The sequence below is a fragment of the Vanacampus margaritifer genome, chromosome 2 (genome assembly GCF_051991255.1).
Source record: "Vanacampus margaritifer isolate UIUO_Vmar chromosome 2, RoL_Vmar_1.0, whole genome shotgun sequence".
Lineage (NCBI taxonomy): Eukaryota > Metazoa > Chordata > Actinopteri > Syngnathiformes > Syngnathidae > Vanacampus > Vanacampus margaritifer.
This window is the reverse complement of record NC_135433.1, coordinates 23260546-23277242: the sequence shown is the minus strand read 5'-3', so window position 1 is coordinate 23277242 and position 16697 is coordinate 23260546. Positions and strand designations below refer to the sequence as shown.

General features: G+C 41.7%; 2 protein-coding genes across 6 annotated transcripts in view; one reads left to right on the top strand and one right to left on the bottom strand.

Annotated features, from left to right (window-relative positions):
- glis2b (GLIS family zinc finger 2b) overlaps positions 1-838 on the top strand; it is a 35648-nt gene extending 34810 nt beyond the window's left edge. The window contains exon 7 of the mRNA XM_077558002.1: positions 70-838. Coding sequence (XP_077414128.1) covers positions 70-812 — 743 coding nt within the window. The 3' untranslated portion in view covers positions 813-838. The remainder of the gene's footprint in view (positions 1-69) is intronic.
- Positions 839-5270: 4432 nt separating this feature from the next.
- LOC144042685 (mitochondrial import inner membrane translocase subunit TIM16-like) overlaps positions 5271-16697 on the bottom strand; it is a 132724-nt gene continuing 121297 nt past the window's right edge. For 2 of the 5 annotated variants that reach the window (XM_077555566.1, XM_077555568.1), the window contains 4 exons: positions 15738-15873; positions 15567-15658; positions 15357-15443; positions 13339-14409 (listed from right to left, as the gene is read on the bottom strand). In XM_077555566.1, the coding sequence (XP_077411692.1) occupies positions 14401-14409; positions 15357-15443; positions 15567-15658; positions 15738-15873 (324 nt within the window). In that variant the 3' untranslated portion in view covers positions 13339-14400. Of the gene's footprint in view, positions 5457-5688; positions 5755-8627; positions 8765-9172; positions 9258-9922; positions 10024-13338; positions 14410-15356; positions 15444-15566; positions 15659-15737; positions 15874-16697 lie in introns of those variants that run through there. The other 3 variants (XM_077555570.1, XM_077555569.1, XR_013290946.1) reach the window with 3 other exon arrangements.

Genomic DNA, 16697 nt, shown 5'->3' with positions numbered 1-16697 from the left:
AGTGGTGGAAGCACGGCCAGTCGATTCTTACCAAATCAGGTCCAAACTTATCTTTCGACTCTTGTGCAGGTGAAAAGCCCTACATATGTCCGTATGAGGGCTGCAACAAACGCTACTCCAACTCAAGCGACCGCTTCAAACATACGCGCACACACTACGTGGACAAGCCCTACTACTGCAAGATGGTGGGCTGCCTGAAGCGCTACACAGACCCCAGTTCTCTTCGCAAGCACATCAAGGCCCACGGCCACTTCGTGGCTCAGGACCAGGGCTCGCTGGGCGGAGTGGGGTCCTTGCTGAAGGGAAGTCAAAGTGGGGGTTTTGCTAGCGGAAGGGCGAAGGATTCGGAGATGTCCTATGTGAGTGGGGCTCACATTATCATTCCAGGGGCGGGGGCCGCTCTCCTGGGTGCCCACACGCTTCAGGGCCTGGGTGGCGCTCTTCCCTTGTCCCCCCTCAGTCCTCGGCCCCTGGACCTCAGCACTCTGGCTTGCCCGAGCTCCCCGCCAGGCAGCTTAGGAGCTGCTTCCGTCCTATCATTCAATGGCTCGCAACTAGGCTTGGCCAAGTCGACGCTGCTCTCTACGGCGTTCGCCCCTTCAACCTTCGGCATGCCCATGGTGCCCATGCTGGGGACGGGCGCCGAGCGCAGGGCCCCGAGCCTGCAGCCTAAAAAGGGTCGAGTTGAGGAGGCTAAGAACGAGGTGACTGGGGGGGTGCTTAACCTTTCCACAGGAGGGTCTCATGATCCCTTGTCCTGGGTGGTCATCACCCCAGGCACTGTGGTGCTCAAGCCAGCTGTGGTCAACTGAAACACATATACACACATTCCAGAAGAGCTCAGGGGGTCGGGATGGGAGGGTGAACGTGCAGGCGGGTAAGGGTGGTGGTGGTGAGGGGGGAATCGCCTCACACAATAGCTTCAAAGATGAAACTATATGTACAACAATATGGAGAGTTAGACCAGTGTTTCTCAACCTTTTTTTGAGCCACGGCACACTTTTTTCATTGACAAAATGTCGAGGCACGCCACTCAGAAAAAAAACGAAACTAAAATGGCTATAGCGTTTCATTTTTTTTAACACCTATCTATTGTATATCATTGAAGAACAAGGAAACGTAACTTGGAAAAGTGCAAATATTCTTACAGGTGCATTATGCACATTATAATCAAACTACTGTAAGAAATATGTAGTGCTTAATTCTATCATGGCCAACATTGCTATAACTACTACTCCATTTCCTCCTCAAAATCATCAGCTTCCACTCGATATCTCTGAAAAGCATACTTTTGTACACTTTCAGTTAAGAGACTATGGTGATATTATCTTCAGTTTATAATTCTACATATTAAAAGACATGTTTAACGATTGATTTACGTCACAAAACTGTCCAATTCCATGCATCATTCACATACAAATGTATTACAACTGCCACCGTTTTCTCACTTTAATTCGTTCGGTGCTCCCGACAGACCTCGACTCCATGCCCTCCGTCAGTGTGATTTGCAGAGACTGTGCATATTTCTTTCAACACTTTGCACGTGTTTAACACGTGAAATCAGAGAAATACAATTGTTGGCGCTATTAATTACCCAAAGCGTAGTAGGCAAGTGAGTCACTAAGACTTACCGGTATTTTCTCCTTATCGCTGTTATGGTGCTGTTAGAATCGCGATGTTAATGGTTCTTGGTGGAACAGATTTGTCAACGAATCGCTCCTAATGGCGTTTTTTGGCAAATCTCTACTGCTATTTTGATAAATGAGACTCTTGTCAAAGTTGTCAAACTCGCAATTGAAGGCAAGAGACGTGGACTCTTTGCAAAGATGCTAAGGAAGGAAGACACATCCGTCACGTCGTCACACACTTCCCACGGCACCTCCAAAATAAAAGTGACTACACAGTTCGGCTGTCAAGACCCTTATTGCGACGAGGTCTGACAACAACAGTGCCTCTGACTGTGCGCAAATGACATTTTTCAGAGTTAGTCATCGCACAGCGTCTTGTAAGCTTACTTCGAGCCTTGAAACTAATTAAGAAATTGTAACGCATTTCATATACAATAACGGCTTTTCAAAAATGGGGAGAATAATTAGTTAGATTAGTCAGTTTATGAAAAAAAGAACAGAGTTAGTTCAACAGCCGTTATTCCCAACACTGTTTTTTACCAATTAGGTGGAATTGGACAATTTCTCACGGCACACTAAGTGCCGTGGCACAGTGGTTGAGAAACACTGACTTAGACGACACTACATTTTATGAGTTGTAGAACGCAGGCCTCTTTTATTGTGGAGGGGCTCAAGAATATTTGTATAACACAGCCTGACAAGGGCTCCTTGTTTCTTGTTTTATACTTTAGTCATTCCTTGTTTGTTGGTTCTGTGGACAGAGCCCATGAACGTGAAAGTCTTATACAAGTCCTTCAATTCTTTCCAGTATTTATAAAAGATTATCGACCGTGTGCCTCTAGCCGAGCAGTGAGATAGACAAACCCCGCAAAGAAACACAATGACGCACTCTGCGCTGGGCAAATGTGCACGATGTTTACCTTTTAAACGTATAACTTACAGGCTTCTGTGTTTCTTACGATTCAGACAAGCTTGCCAGACCAAAGCAAGTGAACGTAAAGCGTCTTAAAACGGTTCAGTTACACACAGCACTTAAATAGTTATAGTCATAAAACCTCAAAACTGCTGCTAACCTCTTTGTGTGACTGGGAGCAAGTCTCTTTGTTTGACAATCAACCAACCCGGACCAGTCTGGTCCAGCGGAATTTCTTGCCAGGCATTGTAGATTGCTTTTACGGCCATGTGAGGACAGACCAACGGTGTTACATCACCTGGCAAAGACCAATAATCACTTCCTGTTGAGAAAATGTAAGGCACTGCTGTTTGGCTCCCCCCAGCGGCAGGATGAGGCACAACATGCCATTGGACAGAATTGGCACCGTTTTTTTTGTTCCTGGATTGTCCAGCTGCTTTCCCGTAATGGAATCAACTCGGCCAGTTTGTGTATGAAAGGCCCACTGTGGTGATAAACACTGCTGTCTTGTGTTTTCGTAAAGAGTGACCCGGCTGAAAAACAGCTGCGAAAAACAGATGGCCGTCCATGAACTGATTCACGGAGTTGGTGGAAGTTTTGTCCTGCGTTTAAAAAAACTGTGCCAAAAATAGTAAAGGAAGTAAGTGGGTTGTTCATATTAGGCATGGGGAGTGAGCATGGGGGGGTCCAAACTTTCAGTGCCAAGTCCGGCTGGACTGACAATGAAGCCACACTATTGCAAACTGCCTCATTTGAACAAAAAGTCTTATTATAGTTTGATTAAGCAGTTGCCATGCACTTAGCATAGATGTTATTTCTTCCTCTACATTTTATGGAACGTTACCGTTGATTGTTGGTTGTGGGCGGTGCTATCGAGTGTGCAAAATGACTGAAGAGAGGCAGGGAGGATCGACACAGAACATTTCTTCTCTAGACTCCTATCTCCTCCTTCCATCTGTTCAGTTGGAAGCCTTTCCTTGGCTGGCGTCCACTTCCAGAAATTTGTTGTTGTCATCTTACATATTTTTTGTATCTGTATTTTTGGACGAGACATTTTTTTTTTCTGATGTTGAATTTTCTTGTTTTGTTCAGTGTAAAAGCTGCTCGGATTTTAGCTTCTCTGCTGTCTTGAGGTCGAGGTGGTTGAGGAGGCGGTGGTCTGGGATTCACTGTTGAAATCCAGATTTGAAATATTTCAAGTGATGCTCACACGGGTTTATCTCAATTATCCTTGGTAACTTCTTCCTTTCCAAACAGCGGGAAAAAAAGTGTAATCTCAGTTTTTAGGTTCTGTTGTTTACACATGGACATTTAACTCCCTCCCCTGGCCTAGATGAGAGAAAATACCGTTATTACAAATCATTTGAGGCCAGTCCTTTGACGGAAGGGAATCTCTCGGCATGATCGATGTCACCCGAAGCAGGTGCTAAGTAGGCTAAGACGTTTCAGTTCCCATGGCAACAGTGAATCCCACAGACGCACTGGCGGCTTTCCTCCTCCTCTTCTTGACAGCATCTCCTTGGCAGGTTAAGATGAGGACAGCCTTGACTCGGCAGCAGATCTGGGTGAAATGACGCAAATCCTCACAGGATTTACACGGTTTCCATATCAAATAAGCTCCAGTCCTCAATTTAACCCTTTGAGTTCCGTCTGTAACAAAGTTGCACTTTTTTGATCCTGTCGTAGGTTGTGGGAGGCTCGTAATGTACTTCGTCGTGTAGAGTCATATTTGTAAAATATCCACTGAATTTTATACATTCTAAAAGAGGTACGTGCTCCAGGAGATTTTGAACAACTCCCGAGCGATGATGTGCTTTCACAAGCTCAGTCAGTGTCATTTTAAAATGGGGTGCCATTGACTGGAGTGCTAGAGTGTTGCACAAAGGGTTCATAGGTAAGACTAAGGCCAGTCGAGGCCTGTTCCAAGTTCTGTTTTTCTTTTTTTGCACATTTGAATTGAGATATTCTGACAGTATTTTACTTTTTCCAAGTGCCTTTTTTACTATAGGTAAAATATAGAAGTGAAACATTATAAGGTGTTAAAAAGAGCAGATTTTATGAAATATATTTTTTTCTGGTTTCATGTTCTGTGGTCGAACATGCAATAATTTTAGTTGTTAAAATTCTCCAATTGCTACAACATAGCAGCATTCTCCTGTTTTAGAGGAATTTTATTATGATATTGGTAACAATGTCAACGAAAAGAACTGTTTAATAAAGTTGTGTTTGATACAAAACTTGCGTTCTCATGCGTGTTCTATTCTATCGTTAAATCCATCGATGATCTGAACCGCTTATTCCTCACGAGGGTTGTGGGCATGCTGGAGCCTATCCTAGCTGTCTTTTGGCAGGTCACACACAGACAAACAACCATTCACACTCACAATCAAGTAGGTTAATTCAACACTCGGAATGGTCCCCAAAAAAAAAAAAATTCCACACCAACAAGAAAAAAAAAATTACCCTAACCCAGCAGTTACATGGTCACTCTTATGCATTTCATTTATGAGGACGGCAGCATCTTTTTTGTGTGTGTGTGTGTGTGTGTGGGGGGGGGGGGTTGAGAGATGGCTGGCTGACTCCAAAGTATAGTAAAGCGTGGATTAGTGTGTCAAAGAGTTGCTGTGGATGAAAAGGTCATCTGCCTGAGGTATAAAACACTGAACTTAACTTCCACAGCAATTTGATAAACCGCTGACATTGTGGACGTCAAAAGAAAAAGCGGACAATTAGAGAAAGGGTGAAATTTATTAGGATATAATTTACAGGGGAGGCGCAGGGAGGGGGGTACGTGTTTGCGGTTTTATATTTCATGTTTCCGTGTTTTGCTGTGATTCCTGCTTTTGTTGTTGCCGTTGCTGTTCTTGTGCTTCGATATTTAGTTCCTCATCTAGACGCTCTTTAGCTCGCACCACCTGCACACAGAGACAAAGTCACAATGGACACTAACCACAGCCTCTAACAGAATAACTCGTCTGGGAGATGTGGTGTGGGGTGAGATTCTTATTGTCATCAGTTAATGCTAGTCAAGAATTGCGTCAGTTTTCCCAACAATTACAAATTGCCACTTCACATTTGAGTACTTATTAAAGCGCGGGCGTCACCACAGCAACAGAGAAAAGTGCCTCACAGCAAAAGCATACTTACTTTTGATTGTAAGTAAAATGAACCACCCACAGACTTGTCGTTGACTTTGAAGAGATGCTCATAGTTCTGAAATAGAATTCAGATAAATTGGTGTCAGCGTGAAGGTGATTTCAAACTAAGAAATATTTAAGTTTTGTTCTTATTAAATCTTACAAAAAGTGGTTAATTGATTTTTACATTTGTTGGATGATTGTTAACTCTTTGACTGCCAACCATTTTCAGAAAAGAGAACATGTGGGTGCCAGCTGATTTAGAGCATTTTGACTGATCTTTCAAGGTCCACAGAAAATGTTGTGTTTGGACTATGGAAACACACATCCGACCAAATGAAAGATTGTACTCTCATCTTTCATCAGAAAAAAAAGTTTGTTTCTACCTTATTCCGTTTTTCAGTAATCAACAATAGAAAATGGTTAGTTTCACCCAAATGCTCTGTTTTGAAACAAAATACGGAGAAATCAAGCTTTTGTGAAACGATTATTATTTCATGCACTCTAGTGAATTTGACACCTTTTTTTTCAATGAATGATGCCACAAACACCTAAACAGTGCTTTACTTCTGTAAAACACTACCACCAACAATGAAAAAGTGTTTTTTGATAGCAAAATAAGTTTATTTACATTCAACAGTGTAACAATTTGACAAAACAATTTGGCAAACTATTTACAAATGTGTGCAACTGTGGTACTATTTACAATTGTGTGGATGTTTCAACTACAGTTTTTCTTTTTGTGTAACACTCCCCTGCGTGCAAGTGGACGCAGCAGGATTTGCACAACAGATTAGTTTCACTGCGTTTGCCCCATTCGCGTGCAGACCCTACACTTTCTTGCCGGCCTTTTTTTCCGGGGAGTAGCAGGTACATACTGCAGTGTGTGTTTGGCCATGTTGCCATCAAGTCTACTCTCAGGATCATGATATGGTGACGTTACGGTGGTGTTACATCTGGCTTCCTCATGTCCTTCAGTTCCTATACCGGGTGGTTGATCCATCTTATCAACCTCTGAGTCACCATCATCATCATCATCATCATCATCATCAATGTGCTCTTCAGCATTGGTCGATGCTTTTCGTCTTTGAAAAAAATGCTCAAGCGTGAGCTGCTTGCAACCGGTCGCCATTTTCGCTTCCTCAGCCATTGTCCCCTCAACACTTTGACTCAGGGGTGGGCAAACTTTTTGACTTGCGGGCCACAATGGGTTTGAAATTTTGACAGATGGGCCGGACCAGGAGCATTTGGACCTCATAGCACGGTAAAAACACACAGATAAATGTACAACCCAATTTACTTATAGTGTGCACTAAGGACTGCGTTTTTCAAATGTGCAAAATCCACTTATTTAAAACAGCTTTTCCAATAGCTTCATTTTTATTGTTTTAGCTCAACTTTTGCTGTGTTTTTATGCTTTGTAAAGTGACCTTGGGTGTTCTGAAAGGTGCTGTTTTTAATTAATGTATTATTATTATTATTATGATTATTATAAAATAGCCCTAATCCAGGTAGTACGTTTGCCTCAATGAATATACAAGATGCGGCATTTACACACTATTTGGCAAAGTGGGAGGAGAAATGTAAAGAGATTATAATAGCACATACACTGTGATCTGTCAAACCTGGTGACTGCATCTATTATTAATAGATTTCAATTCAAGGCGTAAAGTTAAAGATTTTTTTTCCATTGGCCCACCCATTTTTAACCCGGGCCCACAGTACGTGTGACACATGCGGCTGCATGATAGCCGCTGCTGCCTGTCACGCGCTGAGGACAAAGCGCGTACATCCAATCCGTCTCTGACCACTTTTCCATCTCCGTGGGGGACGCATAGCACACGGTGTTTGTGCAGCAGCTCAAAAAGAAGCCAAAAGACAACGAGGAAACGCTCATAGAAGTGCTCGACGCACGCCCCGGGGATGTCTTCACCAATATCAACAGTCTCCTGCATGCGCGCTCCTCACCTCACCCATGACAACATGTAGAAAGACTATCTTCATCTGTCAAAGGGATCAAAACACACAACAGTGCCACAATGTTGACTGATAGACTGAACTCTTTGTCCCTGCTTTCTTTCAAAAAAGAATTGACAGATTCTCTGGACTATCAGGACATTATTGCTGTGTTCAACACAAAACCGTGCCGTCTCCTGCTGTAAATGTACAAATCCAAATCCAATAAGATAAGATAAGATCCACTGATTGTCACACCCATCTAAGTGGGGCGAAATTTGTTCTCCGCATTTGACCCATCCCCTGAGGGAGCGGTGAGCAGCAACAGCGCCGCGCTCGGGAATCATGTGGTGATCTAACCTCCCAATTCCAACCCTTAATGCTGAGTGTCAAGCAGAGTGACAATCGGTCCCATTTTTATAGTCTTTGGTATGACCCGGCCGGGAATTGAACCCACGACCTCCCAGTCTCAGGGCGGACACTCTAACCACTCGGCCACTGAGCTGAGGAAAAAAAAAAAAAAAGTTTTAATTTTTTTCTAGCCCTATTGGATAAATTCGGCGGGCCGGATTGAAACGCATAACGGGCCGTATTTGGCCCGCGGGCCGGGGTTTGCCCATGTCTGCTCTAGATCCACCTCACTTCTTCTACTACTAACTCCTACCCGATCTTGTCCCAAAAGAGTCATCGCTGCCATCTAGTGCCCATAAATAGTCATTATACTAACTCAATCTGCTTGATACTTTGAGCACAGCTGGTCAAGGCTTTCCTCCACCCATTTCCATTAAAAAACATAGTTAACGTCTTTTAACGTTTTTGGCGGCACTCATTTGGATTTTACTAATCGTTATTAAACGTTTTTGGCGGTCAAAGAGTTAAGAAGCAGCACTCAGGTGCTTTTAAATAAAAATAAAATGGAGGTCAAGCGGTATTTCACGTGTTTGAAGTTAGAAGTTACAGATCATGTTGGTCTTGTGCCCCTTTTTTTCTTACCTTCTGGATTTCCTCTGGTTCGAGCTTGGAGATGTTGAGAATCTGCTGAGCCTCTTGTAAGCTCATCCCAGAGATGCTGGTAGCGGCCGCGGAATGCTGACCAGTGCTGCTTCGCGCCCGCGCTGCTGCCTGACTTGCTGCAAAGACAAGGAAGAGATGACAACACCATTTTAATAAAAACAAGTTTGACATCACAGTGAACTTTGTGGGGAAAAGGCTATAAATTAATAAATTTTCACAATATAGGATGGCACGTTGAAGCATTGGATAGTACATCTGTCTCACATGCAGTTGAAAAGAAGATTGAATTTGAGGAAAATATTGCCACTGGGAAGGCGTGAAGTCATGGATGAGAAAATGGCAACCCATTGGCGCAAAGTAGCCCCGCACCCACACTGAGTGGCCTCCGGATTAACAAAAAAAAATCATAAAACATAAAAATAAAATCTTTTTTTTTTATTTAATTTAAAAAAAAATTCGGGGGGGGGGGGGGGGGTGTTGTTAAATATAAATTGTTGCACTAGTAAATTTGATACAGCCCGTACCTGCGTATTCTTGCTGTAGGGCCCGAGCGAAAGCACGGCCCACCACTTGAACCCCCATCACAATGACTTGAGCTAAATACTTAGCCTGTGGGACACAGATATAATAAATAAATAAGATCAAATGGATGAAGTAGTACATTAGCTGTCGCTTCTACTCATAGTGTCTGTCATGCACACCAGTTGGGCAAATTTGGCATACTAGTAGGACAACAGCATATTACTAGTGAGGCGAAACTGGGCGCTAGATGAGCTCTATTAATAGTACTAGTTCAGTGTCAAACGTTAACTAGTCGAATTATGTCACTAGTTGTACACAGTTGTCAACTAGAGCAGTTTTTCATCACTAGTAACTTGTAGTTAGTTGTTATACCAGTGCAGAAACATTAGACAGTAATGGGAATAAACAGTACTAGAAAAACTATTTCATAAACTTTAAACTAGATAGTACAGTACACATAAACTGCTCAGAAGAATATGCATTACTCTCATTAAATGCCAAATGCTTATGACAGTTAACATTTCCTAAACGCATTACATTCACATTACACACAAAGCACCTTATTTACAGTATACATAAATGGCCATATTGGTAAAGAATCAATAATAACAATAATGTCTTTCTTTTAAGTAAGGTGTGAAGGCGACGGTCATTTTTCATGATTTTAACAAACGCGAAGCTACGACAACGTTTACATTACCTAAGAGCGTTTATATGAATGACACTCGTAATTAAATAATGTCCTTTCTTACCATTTTGCCGTCGTAAAACGTCTTTTAGAGGACGGAGGTCTCGTTTTCACATGCAAGACGTGCATTGAAGGTTATGCGGAAGTGTTACATAAGGGTCAAAGTTTATGGACGGGCTGCTCGCGTTTTAGCATGTCGACACCTATAGGCGGGGAGGGAGAACTGCAGTTTGGTTTTCATGCCCTGCAGTTAAATTCCCCCCCCCCCCCCCATATTTTAAAAACCTGAGTGTGTCACATTACTTGGCACGCGCCTTTTACCACTAAGTTGGTGTACACGAAAAATACTATATATTTACAACAGTATTTTTTGTTATTTGTGCGTTTACATTTATGTTTGACTGTATAACTGTGTGCAGTACTTTTTTTTTTTTTACTTAATCACTGAAGGACAACGTGAATATATGGTGAATGGTGTTTTCAAGTTTTATTTATTTTAAAATTATTATTTTTCAAATGCCCTACAGATATTAAGATATATTTCCTACGAAAAAAGTGTATAGATAAGGAGGGTGTTCCAACTATTGACCATTTGCACCGACGTCACGTGATTACGTGACTGCCCTATGACGGACGGCGGAAGAAAATGATTGTTGAATGGAAGTGGACGTGATGCTGTAGTTTTTTATGTTATTCCTTCTGGTGTATTAATACTGTATAGGGGTCACATTGGTGTTGTAGCTGACACTCCTATTGCTGATATCACTGAATCACCAATTGGTAGATTATGTTTCAATCCTTCGTGTCGTAAAAACAATCGCAAAATCCATGCTTTTTCCCAATCTGATATTGTGTGTGTCACCTGCAATATCATATTGGAACTGTCTGTAAAGAATTTATGTTAGAAAACTTTCTTTTACCCTTTTTCCTTTACTGTTATTGTGAAATTGTTGTGTACTGTGATGATGATTGTTTTGCTTAATGTTTGCCTTGTTTGGCTTTTGATTTCAATTTGTTAAATAAAGCATTTGTTGTTGTTTTTTAAAAGAAGTGGACATGACCTGGAGTGACTTAGCGACTGCTATTTTACAAATTATTAAATGTTATTATTGCCCATAGAGCCATGGAATCTACTACTTCTACCGAAGTTCGCCTGTCAGTCGAAGTTGCACATTTAGTCGGGACTCATAGAGCGCAATATTTACTTAAGTTGGAGATCGCTAGTTTGAAAACAGCCCTTACCTTCTGTTGCCTGCTATTTTTGCCAAGTCAGTCAAATCGTCGACTTTGCCGGAATTCACAGTGCACGACCTGTATCATTATGTAGTCAATGCCGTCTCTTCTCCTTACACCGAGGCTGATTTAAAAGCTTGTCGCTGGCTAAGTCTCTGGGACGAGATGCTACGCTCACACCGGGGGACAATATACCTCGTAATGCAAAGGTAAAACTTGTTTATCATGCTAACTGACTTATTTTTACATAGTCCGTTCTATATTGAAACGCTGTGATGATGTTATGTTACTATGTTTACTAGCATGGAACAAATGACTATCGTAGTGGCAAGCTATGCAGTAATTTCATGACTCCGGCTCCAGAGTGAAAAACTCCAAGCACAAAGACGAAATCCCCCATTATTTAACAGTCAAATGCACTTAATAGTTTTGAAGAAGGTGCATTTTAAAACTAAGCTGTGTGTTCGTGCAGTTGGAAAGGACGCTAACTATCTGGCTCGCTAATGTGATTTGAAACGCAGTTCGACACCTTTGTTACAATCTTTGTTAAGAGTGTACGTTTACTAGTAAAATGTATGAACATTTATCTACTAACCTTGCAAAAAATGATCGCTGCAAATCCGTGAATACTTTGTGGGCTGCCAGTTCTTTTTGTTGATTGCTGCTATCAATCGACGTCGTTCGTCTTCAATTAGTAGGTATGCGATAAAAAGCCGCATTTGGTTTACTCCTTTGTCTGTTTGTACAACCAACCGCACAGCAAGATATGACCATTTTATAAGAGAATCGATTAGATAAAGGACTTTACGCTGTACGAGATTTAATGGTTACAATACAGGCAAGCGGCTCTTTTGCCGTCCAGCGTCCCGTAGGGGGCGTTCCCATGAGGGCTGTGACATCACGTGCAAAAGGTCAATAAAGGAATCACACTCCTCAGCTTCCTGGTAAGGTCTATTCAGTGGTGCTGGAGAGAAGGGTCCGTCAGGAAGTCGAATCTCGGATTCAGGATGAACAGTGTGGTTTGCTTCCCGATCGTAGAACAGTGGACTAACTCTACACCCTCAGTTCTGTGGATGGTGCTTTGGGATATAAATATATATATATATGTTTTTCTTTTACTTTATATTTATTTTTTGGAGTTAATCTTCGAATAATATTTTTTATATCCGTTTTTATTTCCACTTTTAGTCATTTATTTATTTAGTCATTTATTTATTTTGAATTTTGGCAGCTTTGGTCCTCTATAGATGTGGTGCTGTTGTCTTTTTCAAGCGGCAAGCCGTGATCTCCAACTCTCACTGGAGTGATTCACAGCCAAGTGTGAAGAGGGTGGGATAAAGATCAGCACCTCCAAATCCGAGACCACGGTCCTCAGTCGGAAAAGGGTGGAGTGCCCTCTCTGGCTTGGGGATGAGATCCTGCCCCAAGTGGAGGAGTTCAAGTATCTTGGAATCTTGTTCACAAGTGAGGGCAGGATGGGGCGGGAGATCGGCAGCGTCTGCAGTGATGCAGACTCTGTATGGGTCCATTGTGGTGAAGTAGGAGTTGAGTCGAAAGGCAAAACTCTCGATTTACCGGTCGATCTACGTTCCTGCCCTCACCTATGGTTACAAGCTGTGGGTCGTGACCGAAAGAACAACATCCTCCACAGGGTGTTCTTCCTTATAGATAGGGTGAGAAGCTCGGTCATCTGGGAGGGACTCAGTGTCGAGCCGCTACTCCTCCACGTTGAGAGGAGCCAGTTGAGGTGGCTCGGGCATCTGGTTCGGATGCCTCCTGGACGCCTCCTTGGAGAGGTGTTCCAGGCATGTCCCACCGGCGGGAGGCCCCGGGGACGACCCAGGACACGCTGGAGAGACTATGTCTCTCAGCTGGCTTGGGAACGCCATAATGGGATCCCGCCGGAGGAGCTGATTGAAGTGGCTGGGGAGGGGAAAGTCTGGGCTAAAGCTGTGTCCCCCGCAACCCGACGCCGGATAACCGGTAGATAATGGATGGATGGAAAAAGTGTATGTATATACAAGTGAAGCATTTTTTTTTTTTTATGATTTAATTTTAAAAACATTTTATTGGAGGAAATCTCGTTTAATATGTTAATATATGATAATGTGTAAAAGATGTTTTTTTTTTAAAACAATAAAGCTGACTTTTAAAGTATGCAAATGATTTATTTCAAACTTAAACAGAGAAACGTTTATTACACGACAAAGTTGCATCAATGGTGATCTTAACACAAGAACAAACAAATAGAATCAAATTGAATTTTAATGTTAAGACAATGCTGGAAAACAAACAAACATGAACTTTATAACCATAAAACATCCTCCACTGAATTAAAAAATGATCCCAGTAGTATCCCAAAAATGACAAAGTATGGCATCATATTAGTAGAACAAGCAAATACAAATTACAGTACATCATTGCACCAACACTGAGAACACTTTGAAGTTCACATGCATCCATCGGAGGTTGTAAACAAACTGATCCAGTTGAGTGGAAATGACACACTGTCCATTATGGCTTAATTGTACATTTTGACTAATACTGTCACATGATTAAAGAGACAAGTTCGAAATACTAAAACCTAAAATTAGATGTTTAGAAAACAAGCATTTGGAGCAAAGTGAGTCCTAAAAAAGGAACTAACTACCGTACAAGAGAACATCCCTCCGTGTAGAAAATACTGAAATACAACTGGTAGAAATACAGTAGTAATAGAAGAATAGCCAGGAAAATTAGTAAATGTAAAAAAAAATCCAGTTCATGGCCAAATATGAAGACTGGTGACCCTGTGGTATCCTTACAGTTGTGTGAAGACACAATTAATTACATTTTATTTAAGACACAGTAAACGTTTCTCAGATAACAACTAGAAGATGATAATTATCATCTTTTTTTATATGCACTGAAGAAGATCCATCACGCAAACTACACCCAATATAAAACACATTAAGTTAATGCCACTTTGTAAAAGAGCTCCAAGTTATTAAAAGAAATACGCAACTGGATTTAAATTTTGTGGCTTTTTCTTTTAATCCCCGATCATTTTGCGATGGAGGTAAATTGAACCAAAAGGCAGATGAATTCCCGAACGTTTCTGTGACACATTTAAGACTTCCAGCTAACAAATGGTAACGTCATACATTGCAAAAAAAAAAAAAAAAAAAAAAGGGGGGTGGGGGGAACATTTCTAAGAATAGACACAAAAATCGTCTTGCACTGTACAGATTTGTCAGAGCAAGTCTGGAATGCAGAGAGTGTAATTGAGTGGAAGTGTGTGGGTGTTCCCTCTCCTTCTTCCGAGCACTTTTAATCATCCTGTAGCACCAAAGACAGAAGATGAAGGTGATGATGGGGCAAGCACATTATACATTGAAGAGGACATATTAGTAAGAGAATTGACTTTTTAATTGCTTGTATATGGCAAGTTTGTGTCTCTGGAGTGCTTGCCCACCCATAAAGTTTGAATGGACCATTTTGTGTTTGCTGATGTGTCCATGTCCCACATACACACGGTGTGGCATATGACCTGTGGGCTCTGCAATAAAAAAAACTTCCTCAAATAGATGCCTCCCTTTTCCACATACTGTAGTGAAAAAAACAAAACCAATAGAATGTAAAGAAATGAAACAGTTTTTGCTACACTTTTTCTTCAATTCAGTGGACATTGTGCTCTCTGCTCCTCAGTAAGTCCTAGTAATATAAGTCATTCTTTGCAGAGGATCAAGAATATAGATCTGTGTGTTCTGTTATATTATCAGTCTGTGTTGTTCCACAGTTTGTTTTCAAATTCCAGTGGTCCAATGGTTTATCTGCAACGCCGATGCTATTTTTGTTCTTCCATGATGGAATTGATTGATCTATAAAATATTACGTTAATTTCCACTTACAAACAAATCTGATGAAATGTCATGCTTTGACAAACAAAAAAGTTAGTATTATGCTTGAATACGAAACACCTCAAAATGTCCAAAATTCCCCATCTTAGCTTCCCACAGACATTTACTGGAAACCTTATGTAAATTTACTGGAAGTGTTCCACTCTTTTGCAACCCTACGCACGGATATCTGTTTGGTGCAGTTCTTGACTTTGGCACACTTTATTTTTTATATTGGCATGTTTAAAACGGTTGAGAATTCAAAACAGGTGACAATAATTCAAGGGTCTGACATGCTGAATTTGAAAGAGGCGAAAATGTTACACATTTACAGCAACACAGAAATCATCCTCATCCTCAAAGAGGATTTCAGTTTCTTGCACTCACCCACTCGTCCTCATCGACTCCCTCGAAGGATTCCTGTGGCAACGGGTCGTCCATGTTTCCCAGCTTGGCAACCATGGCCACCAGGAGCTACGGCACATTTTGTGTCAAATATTAGAAAACATTTACACTGTGATGGTTTATTCTAATGTAAAAAAGAAAAAAAAGGAAGTCATATTAAATGTGTCAACTTGTGTCCCTGGTCCTCCTCACCTCCTCTTTCTTCTGCTCGTCAGTCTTCTCCTCCAAATAGAAAGACGAGGGCATGTACTTCTTCACCGGTGCCTCTTTGGGGGCTTCGCTTACTGACAACACATCAGCAAGACTTCATGTTGGCAAGCAGAGAGCGGACAGAGACCAGCACTTGCGAGACACCTGTCGTACCTGGCGCCATGTCAGCGGGCCTCATGCTGATCTTCCTGTGCTGGCCGTCGGCCTTGTTGAGCCAGGCCGAGGCGCTCAGTGCTGGCTCCCAGCACAGAAGCGTGTCAGGATACAAGTCGTCTTGGAAAAACTCTTTCTGCATGGGAGGACACAGAGGTGCACAATAAAAGCGGGTGGAGGCATTCCGAGCGTTTGACTTCCGGGTAAGAAAATTAGCCACCAAAATAACTCATATTTCATAAGAAATGACATGGCGATTGTGTCAAAAGTAAGATTTCATCATTATATGTCCATAGTTAACTGTCAGCACTTTGGAAACAAGATGCTACATGATGCTCCTCAACTCACTTCAATAGAGCTACCTGGCACCAAGATGATGCCAAAGCACACTTCAACTCACTTTAACGTAGTTCCTTGGCACTACAATGGTACAAGGTGGTGCCAAAGGACCAAATGAAGCTCCTTAACTCACTTCAACGTTGTTCCTGGGCACCAAGAAGCTCTACGTGAAGCTCCCCAAGTTACTTCAACATAGCAGCTTGGCACCAAGACTGTTCCAAATCACTACACAAAACCCCTCAACTAACTTCAACAAAGTTCCTTGGCACCACAATAGCACAAGATGGCGCCAAAGGACCAAATAAAGCTCCTCAATTCACTTCAAGACAGTAGTTCCTGGCACCAAGATGCCAAAAGATGGCAGCAAAGCATTACATGAAGCTCTTCAACTCTTTTTTTCCTTTTCTTTTTTTAATGATTTATTGAACAACGTGCACTATCAATAACAAATGTCACAAAAGTCACATTAAAGTAGTGCAAGTTCAAACTAACAACATGAATTATACAACAAATAGGCATCCTGAAATATCATACTTTTGTAAGAATACAAGGCACGCTGAGCACATAAAGGAAAAACAGAAAGATAAAAAAAAACTTCCATCCCTATTTCTACAACATTAG